Source organism: Salmo trutta, chromosome 21, assembly GCF_901001165.1.
Source record: "Salmo trutta chromosome 21, fSalTru1.1, whole genome shotgun sequence".
In the NCBI taxonomy this organism is placed as follows: domain Eukaryota; kingdom Metazoa; phylum Chordata; class Actinopteri; order Salmoniformes; family Salmonidae; genus Salmo; species Salmo trutta.
The window spans coordinates 24,414,645-24,424,766 of record NC_042977.1 but is presented as its reverse complement, the minus strand read 5'-3'; the positions used below and the strand labels follow the sequence as shown (position 1 = coordinate 24,424,766).

The following is a 10,122-nucleotide window of genomic DNA, read 5'->3' as shown; positions in this document are numbered from 1 at the left end:
AATGAGAAATGTTTAAGAAGTTTCTTTGAATGCCATGGCAACTGGAAACAATGGAGGAAAAAAACTATTATTAGCCCCCATTGTCAGGACCGTGGACAGATCCATCCCAATGGCACTACTGTTCCCTACTTAGTGCACTACTTTTGCCTGAAGCCCTATGGGTCCTGGTCAAAAGGGGCACTGGACAAAAGTAGTGCACTATAAAGGGAATAGGGTGCAATTTGGGATGCAGATGACAACATGCATGTGAAATATGGCAAGGAAAAACAAACCAATCACATAAGTGTATCTCATTTACCATCAGATTTATTGATTGTATAGAAAAAGTAGGTTTGATATGACATTATGCATTCTATATAAGATATAACATTTTCAACATTCAATGTACAAAACCTAGATAGATACAGTAAATATTTAAAAATGCACTCAGGTTGAAGACCTGAGGCAGTCAGTAGTTGATGTTGTTCTCCAATGCCCTCATCCTATCTTGTTCCTGTTTCAGTTACCCACCACTTCCTTTAAACGACGGCTCTGACAATTAGGGAAAAGATTGCTCAATGAGCTTTAGGTTCAAACATATAAGAAGGAGGAAGCTGTGCAATGTCTGCCAACAGGAGATGGATGAAGAGAGAACTTCAGACACACTCCAAAGGGTGGATAGTACATTAGCATTCCACCTGTCAGCTTTTCCTACTCAAGGCTGCATCAAAAACATGGTCAACGAAACAAGCTGATTCCCAGCAATTATTAGCAGGACAAACTGACAAACTGACAATTAGCAGGACAAACTGAAGATAATACTAGTTGACTGCGGGGAGGGTGGGAGCAGAGGGATGCAGCCAAAATGATACCCTATTGCCTACATAGTGCACTACTTTTGACCAAGGCCCATAGGGGCCCCATAGTGCACTATGTGGGGAATGGGGTGCCATTTGGGACTCAGACGAGGAGTGGTGCTTTATCACTGATTCATAGCTGGCGAGTTGTGAAAGAGAGAAACAGTCCTGGGAAGGATGTTTCTAAGCTTATGCTGAAAGGTCCCCCTCTCAATACGCATCATATCAAATCTATATTATACAGTACCTACAATGTTATACCACAGTCACTATGTGTGGGGTAGTGGGGCAGAATACAGCCTATAGGCCAAACAAGATAATATCATGGATATACCAATATGATTCATGATTAGATTGATACAATAGAACCAATAGGATGTATTATTCCTGTTATAGCCTACTTGGTTCATGATCTCCGTATAGATATCAAGTCAACAGAACAGACTGAGTTCTATTATACGTTTTCCTCTGTTCACAACACAAATGACATTATAATGCCTGTCCATGCACCTGTAATGATCGCTACGAGCTGTTGAGTGAGTCTACAAGTCTGATATGTACAGAAATCACATCCTGTGGTCTACCATATAGCAAACCAAATATCCAACCATTTCTTGGACTGGAGTTATGATAAAAAGTCAAATGATTTAATTTAATGAAACCAGTGAATACAACTTCAGTACCAAGTTTTTTTCGGGGTTGTGTGCTGCATCAGTAGTGAGCTCGTTCTGTTAAACAGATTTTAGGTAATGAGGATGCTAGCTATATGTAAAAGCTCCTTCCCAAAGTTCCAAGTAGTATATTTAGCCTTTTGGAAAATTATTCCCTCAGCATTGAACATAAAAGCAGAAGCTTGGCAGCCTGATGAATCATACTATACTGGGACCATAGGCAGGAATATGTGAAATTCTAAATCCTGTGGTCCACAGTCATCAGAGAGCAGTGCATACACAGTACATCCATTTGACAGTTACATTTAAATAGAGTAGTGTAAAAGGACATCAGTCTCCGGTGTTGAATGGGGAGTAGAGCATTCACTTTGCGAGGTGCTCTCTTTTCCAAGGGCACAGCAACTCACACCAGTAGTAACGAACTGAAAAATGAAAAAGCAGAATGAGAGAGAGAGAGAGGATTGTTGAAATCCTGCTGATATTTCTATAGAGGAGCTGTGTGCTTCAGATACAGCTGTCTGTGTATTCATCAGATGGCCAAGTACAGAAAAACATTGTGGTGTTCACAGACACACACGGCACAAAGAGAGAGATATGGCCTTGCCAGAGAGAGGAATAAAAGGCAGTGGAGGGTGTTGTCGAGAGAAAAAAGGGAAATGCACTCCATCTTTAAAAGACTCTTAAAAATAAACAGAGGGGAAACTGGTTGGTTGGGGCATCTCTAGATACTCACTGCCTCAAGCCTGGCCAAGAAAACCATTGATAATACAAAAAGATTTCCCCGTCACTTCACACAACAGGAATGTCATTAAAAAAAATCCAAAAATGCAGCATTCCTTATCATTGCCCCTCATAAAAATTCTGAAGGCATCAGTTTGGTGTTTAGGCAGTACAAAAAAGGAGAAGAGAGTGAGAGAAGAGAAAGCTTACTTACTTAAGACGTTAAAAGGCTTTCATACACTGGAGGTGTTAATAGTAATACGATATTAGATTTGTTCTTACTGTATGTGGGCTAGTTTTCCATTTATTCTCGGGGAATCCACCCTGAGGAAATAACTAACTTCCGTTGTGTCCTTATCACCTCAGTGCAGTGTGCTTCTGCCTTTGAATGGATGGAATGAATGCTACAATGCAAATATTCACCATACTAGACTCTCTTTATCAACATCATTCACAATTTCCACCACTAGGTTATCAATGCCTTATCATTTTATTAATTTCGAAACGAAAACTAAAAAATGTAGTAAAGAGTCTTGTATTTTGAGCAAGAGACGATCCTCTTCTAAAACTGCCGGTATCCATTGTTAAACAGCAAAGGTTTAAACTCCCATCACTATCTACTGTAACCTTTGTGAGTGAGAACACGTCCGAACACGTCTGATGATCACCAGTTAGAACCCTGCCAGAAGTTCATCTTCTGTTCTATTTACTGGACCTCTCTTCTCCACAAACAGGTCAAAACCAGGTCCTTAGATAGTCATACCCATCCACTACTAGGAGGTCTTTATTCACTGTATGTCTCTCAAACTTGTTTCCATCCACAGATAGTAACAATTCTTTGTCACAAAAAAAAGAGACCAAAGAGAGACCGGAGTTGGTGCACAATGTCGCTCTGCTCCAGAACCATTTGTCAATGGCAGAGACATGGGAAATGGAGAAAGCCTGCGTTAGATGCAGGCACAGACAGTACACATTCATTTTGCGCCAATATAGTATGTTCTGATTGACAGATAGATTCTCACAGAGAGATCAGGGCTGCTCTTCTTGGTTCTGCTCCAATAACTCTGAATCCCAAACCCAACCCTCAGCGTGTCAACGATCCAATGTCGAAATGACTCCCCTTGAACCCTGGACATCCTCATCCCTATTGCTGTGTGTTTCATGTACAGTATGCACATTTCCAGAACAGCACTGTGGCTCCAGCCAGGAGAATGAATCTGATCTAATACATCCCCCCTCTTCATCTATTCCTGAGAGTTAGTCCCCCCAGAGTCAGCTGGTCAGCGTCCCAGGTTGGAGGCCTGCCGTAACCATTGAGCTGTGAGCAGTGTTGGACTGCAACAGGTATGTATCTCCACTCAGAGTGGGCTGTGAGGGATCTGGGCGGGCTCCTAGCCCAGGTCAGTGGGGGGTATCTGGGTCTGCGTCGGGCTGAGGGAGGTGGAGGCAGAGATGGAGGCTCTCTACTGTGCATTATCGTTCTCTGCCCCATCTCCCTCCCTCTCCATGTCCAGGCCGGGTCTCTCTATCTGTCTATCCCCTGAAAGGCCGGGGCGGGGGCTTGCCGATCTCCACAGAGATGTTGGTGTAGAGAGGGTACTTCTTAAACTGGAGCACGCGGTACGTTAACGTGCTGATCCCGTCTCTCTTCATAGTGTTCTTGGTGTTCTGGATCTTATTGAATCTGGAGAAGATGAAGAAAAAACTCATTATTATTATTACAGGGAAATGTTATCATTGTAGCAAGCACTGAAATGTTATTTTATGTTTTACTTTTTCATCATGGCTAACATACTGTAAAGGTTGGTTTTGCATGTTTCTTGTTATTCCCATATTGGACAATAGGTGGTGATATGGGCATGTATTGGAACTCAGAGGACACATACAGGAGTCATCCAGCTGTAACAGTCATCCATTGTCCAATGCCAAGGCTACAATGCCCAATGGTTTTCTCAGATGTCTTTTTACTGTTTGAGAAGAACCATGGAGAAACTGCCTCAGTAGCTGTGTGCAGCGCATATCCAATCTTCAAAGAAATGTGAATGGCTCAAACAAGATGTATTTTTATGTGCTTTGACATTAACCCACTTCGACACAATCCAAGTCAACCCAAGAAGAACCCTGCAGCAGCAGCTAAACAGAGATTTCTATAGACACAGATCTAGTCAGGAATCTAAATTAAAGCTAAATTACTTTTAGGCTATGAGCCCTTTAAATGACAGGGGAAAGAGTGACAGAGAGAGAGGGGGGAGAGATGTATCTATAAAGAGGAGAGAAGATTAAAAAGCCTGACTGTGCTCTACTACTGTACTTAATCAGTCTCTCAATGATCTCACAACGAGGCCTGTGTTGGAGAGATCTGAGATATTCTCACATATTACTTAAATATGGACTGTAATAGTGGAAAACGGCATCTCTCAGAGTAAGGAGTCACACTAAAAGCTTCCCTAATTCATGTTTTGGTGCCTACTTATTTAGGCAAGGCAGCAGGCAAAAAAGCCATAAAACCACCACTTAACATGAGATGATTTCTGATTGGATATTTGATGATGACGCTACTCTGTGGAAGGAGGAAGCCTTGAATCCACTGATTTAATATGCATGAGCCCCGGTGCAAGGCGTGCTAACTAATCTTTTGGACTTGTGATGAATGGTAGGCTTTCTTCTTTTGGCAAGCCTAATGTCTCATTACCATGTCTAAACCACATCTCCTACTTCCTACTGACCAAACAGAGCAGGGTGGGGGCAGTAACAGAGCTATAGAGGTAGTCAACATGAATCAACAAAAACATCCATGTTGGTAAACAGTAAACACTGGCCGCAGTAGGAGATTAGAACCACTCTCTCCTGGATACACTGACGGATGCCCTGGAATGTGTGGAGGGTAAGATTGGTTTTCTAGCAGAATCTGCATAATTATGGTAAACAAGGCTAATTTGTTGAGCTAAGAGTAATTTTGGAGGTCATAATGCTTTATCATGCGAGGACAGGTACAACATAATAATCAGAGTGCAAGGATAGAATAATGAGTTTTTTTCAGGAAATAAAACAATTTTTAGAGACAGTGATTTAAAAAATATATATATTTATATTTTTTATTAGGATCCCCATTAGCTAACGCCGTAACGCTAGCTAATCTTCCTGGGGTCCAACACCAATTAACAAGACATTACAAACAACCACAATCAAGACTTCACAAACATTCAACAAGTAGACAATACAGACAATTAAAATACCTGACAGGAAACACATTTAACATTCAGTTGATGCTTTCTATTTCCTGTCCAGTCATATGGTCTATCACATTAGATGTTTTTTTAATTCTTTTCTTGAAGGTGTATTTACTTTTTGCCTGAGAAATATGGATTGATAAAGAGTTCCGTTCAGCTATGGCTCTATATAAAACTGTAGATTAAGGCGATTTGTCTTTGGCTTGGGTTGTCTTAGCTGCCCCGAATTTGCCTGTCTGGTTTGGTGGTTATGCGTGTTGCTAGTATGTACTAACTGGCCTTAAAAATACTGTGTTTTTTTTAAAATATAACATTCCAAAAGAAAATCAGAAAACTGGATAGTAATTTCTTTTTAAGGTGAAGCCATGAGAGATTCTGATGCACTTGGATAATATTCATATGGATAGAGCAATGAAGAGCTAATCTGGCAGCCCTGTTTTGAGAGATTTGGAGCTTTTTTATATCTTTCTTTGCTGCAGATGACCATATAACTGGACAGTACTCTAAGTGTGATAGGACCAGGGATTGACCATATAACTGGACAGTACTCTAAGTGTGATAGGACCAGGGATTGACCATATAACTGGACAGTACTCTAAGTGTGATAGGACCAGGGATTGACCATATAACTGGACAGTACTCTAAGTGTGATAGGACCAGGGATTGACCATATAACTGGACAGTACTCTAAGTGTGATAGGACCAGGGATTGACCATATAACTGGACAGTACTCTAAGTGTGATAGGACCAGGGATGGAATCACCTGATTCAGTGTGCTAGATGTTACATACTCTGAACATTTTCTTGTAACAGCAATTCCCTTACCCATCTTAATAGCAATATTATCTATGTGTTCTGACCATGATAAAGCTGCGTCCTAGTAGTTTCGTTTTTCTCACTTGCTCTACATGCGTTCTATTCATCGACAAATGCAATTGGGGATCATCAGTAAGCATATATCTTGAACCAAATATAGTACATTTAGTTTTAGAAACAAGACACTGTTGTTCTTCTTGTGCATCCTTCCTCTATGTACTACACACCACAGAAGGTGGGTGGCACCTTAATTGGGGAAGACGGGCTCGTGTTAATGACTGGAGTGGAATCAGTGGAATGGTATCAAATACATCAAACACATGGTTTCAGGTGTTTGATTCCATTCCATTTGCGCCGTTCCTGCCATTATGATGAGCCGTCCTCCCCTCAGCAGCCTCCATCATAATTGACGAGTATATGGGCTTATTATGACCTTATTATTAAAACATCAGAGGCTTTAATATCTTAACTCCAGTGAACCGGGCTAAAGGCCCTAAACATACTGATCAAAGCACCTTAAAACTCCTCATTTAATACCCAAGAATAAAAAGGCAAACTTCAACAGCACCAGTCCAGTAAATACGCTGGCAGAATTTTGAGCAGTGCTCTCTCTCTAAAAGGTTTGGCTATAAAAACCCAGATCCTTTCAAGGCCTTTCTACTTTCCTCCATTTTAAAACCCAAATCTCTTATTATACAAATCAAAACACTCTTCAAATAATCCCCATAGCATTTTAATGAGGGGGGGGTGTCCCTACTAGGGCTTTCTCTGTCTTTCTTTCCTCTTCAAGACATGAATGAATCATTTATTGCCCCCAAATAAATTGTATACATGGCACCTCAACTTTCGCTAAAGCCGAAACTCATGGATCAGAACCAAGTCAGGCTGGAGAATAAATAAAGCTTTGTTAGAAATGCCAGTCAGCGGACGAAGGGCTATCTATCTATCTATCTATCTATCTATCTATCTATCTATCTATCTATCTATCTATCTATCTATCTATCTATCTATCTATCTATCTATCTATCTATCTATCTATCTATCTATCTATCTATCTATCTGTCTGTCTGTCTGTCTGTCTGTCTGTCTGTCTGTCTGTCTGTCTGTCTGTCTGTCTGTCTGTCTGTCTGTCTGTCTGTCTGTCTGTCTGTCTGTCTGTCTGTCTGTCTGTCTGTCTGTCTGTCTGTCTCACAGTGAGTCAGTGACAGATTCAATCAACCTAGTCATTGTCCTGTTGGAAGGTGAACCTTCACCCCAGTTTGAGGTCCTGAGCACTCTGGAGCAGGTTTTCATCAAGGACCTCTCTATACTTTGCTCTGTTCATCTTTCCCTCCCTCCTGACTTGTTTTCCCGTCCCTGCCACTGAAAAACATCCCCACAGCATGATGCTGCCACCACCATGATTCACAGTAGGGATGGTGCCAGGTTTCCTCCAGATGTGACGCTTGGCATTCAGGCCAGAGAGTTCAATCTTGGTTTCATCAGACCAGAGAATCTTGTTTCTCATAGTCTGAGCGGGCTGTCATGTACCTTTTACTGAGAAGTGGCTCAGTCAGAGTGACCATCGGGTTCTTGGTCACCTCCCTGACCAAGGCCCTTCTCCCTCGATTGCTGAGTTTGGCCGGTTGGCCAGCTCTAGGAAAAGTCTTGGTGGATCCAAACTTCTTCCATTTAAGAATGATGGAGGCCACTGTGTTCTTGGGGACCTTCAATGCTGCAGACATTTTTGGTACCCTTCCCCAGATCTGTGCCTCGACACAATCCTGTCTCAGAGCTCTACGAACAACCTCATGGCTTGGTTTCTGCTCTGACAAGCACTGTTAATGTGGGGGACCTTATATATACAGGTGTGTGCCTTTCCAAATCATGTCCATTCAATTGAATTTACCACAGGTGAACTCCAATCAAGTTGTAGAAACATTTCAAGGACCATCAATGGAAACAGGATGCATGTGAGCTTAATTTCGAGTCTCATATCAAAGGGACTGAATAATTATGTTTTTTTTAACAAAAAACAAAAACGGTTTTCGCTTTGTCATTATGGGGTATTGTGTGTAGGTTGATGAGCAAAAAAATAAATGTAATCCATTTTAGAATAAGGCTGTAACATAACAAAATTTGGAAAAAGTATTTGCGAATGCACTGTACATACACATCAGTACATTACAAAAGTATGTGGACACCTGCTAGTCAAACATCTCATTCCAAAATCATGGGCATTAATACTGAGTTGGTCCCCCCTTCGTTGCTATAACAGCCTGCATTCTCCTGGGAAGGCTTTCCACTAGAGGTTGAAACATTGCTGCGGGGACTTTCTTCAATTCAGCCACAAGAGCTTTAGTAAGGTCTGGCACCACAACCCCAGGTGTTAGATGGAGTTGAGGTCAGGGCTCTGTGCAGGCCAGTCAAGTTCTTCCACACCGATCTCGACGAACCATTTCTGTATGGACCTCGCTTTGTGCACAGGGGCATTGTCATGCTGAAACAGGAAAGGACCTTCCCCAAACTGTTCCCCAAACTGTTGCCACAAAGTTGGAAGCACAGAATCGTCTACAATGTCATTGTATTCTGTAGTGTTAAGATTTCCCTTCACTGGAACTAAGGTACTGCTCCAGAGTCCAATGGCGGTGAGCTTTACACCACTCCAGCCAACTCTTGACATTGCACATGGTGATATTTGGCTTGTGTGCGGCTGCTTGGCTATGGAAACCCACTTCATGAAGCTCCCGACGAACAGTTCTGGTGCTGACGTAGGCAATTTGGAACTCGGCAGTGAGTGTTGCAACCTAGGACAGACGATTTTTACACACTACGCACATCAGCACTCGACGGTCACGTTCTGTGAACTTGTGTGGCCTATCACTTTGCAGCTGAGCCGTTGTTGCTCCTAGACATTTCCACTTCACAATAACAGCATTGACAGTTGACCGGGGCAGCTCTAGCAGGGCAGAAATTTTACAAACTGACTTGTTGGAAAGGTGGAATCCTATGACGGTGCCACGTTGAAAGTCACTGAGCTCTTCAGTAAGGCCATTCTACTGCCAATGTTTGTCTATGGAGATCGCATGGCTATGTGCTCGATTTTATACACCTGTCAGCAACAGGTGTGGCTGAAATAGCCGAAGCCACTAATTTGAAGAGGTTTCCACATACCTATGTGTGCAGGATAGCTACATCTCTTATAAATATGTTATAAGTAGGGTGACCACATGCCCTGGATTCTGTTGGACAGTCCCATATTTTGTCCCTTTGTCCTGCATCAAACAATCATGTCCCACATTTTATCAACACATTCAAACACCACTAATTTACAAAAAAAGGCCGATATGTCCCGTATTTCAGTCAGACATTCTTACTTGTATCTTTTGCAGCAGGGAGGGAGAGGCAAAGCGAGAGGTTTCACTCTCGCCAAAATCTTCCAAAATAAGCCCAATGTGTTTCTATGGGCTTATTTTGGACCTAAACTTGTCGCCTGCCTTCCCATCTTTGGGACAACGACTGCCATAGTTAGGGCGGAGACATAAGCATCTCGTCATAATAGATCTGTTTGCAGTCATGTTGAATTTTTTTTATAAGATGTATTTCATAAGGATGTGGTACTGGGGATGTTAAACACTTCTCCAATCGTTGTTGAGATCTGATATTCTGCACAGCGCAAGGTCAGACGTAGGCCAATGTAATATTGTCAATCAATCACATTTGTCAAATCCTTTCGATCTAAATTCCAGCTAAACTTGGAAAGAATGTTTAACTACTTACAAAAAGCCTGCTTCTGACGAAGAGCTACAAAAGTAAGTAAATAGCCGTATTAGACTGAAAAGATATTAGGTGATTTCGTTCAACTTGTG

The 10,122-nt window shown here is 41.9% G+C and overlaps 1 protein-coding gene across 1 annotated transcript in view; it reads right to left on the bottom strand.

The window, feature by feature from the left end:
* Positions 1-288: 288 nt before the first annotated feature.
* The window catches only part of LOC115157009 (beta-1,4-galactosyltransferase 2-like), a 131,200-nt gene continuing 121,366 nt past the window's right edge, over positions 289-10,122 (bottom strand). Inside the window, exon 7 of the mRNA XM_029704844.1 lies at positions 289-3,911. Coding sequence (XP_029560704.1) covers positions 3,761-3,911 — 151 coding nt within the window. The 3' untranslated portion in view covers positions 289-3,760. The remainder of the gene's footprint in view (positions 3,912-10,122) is intronic.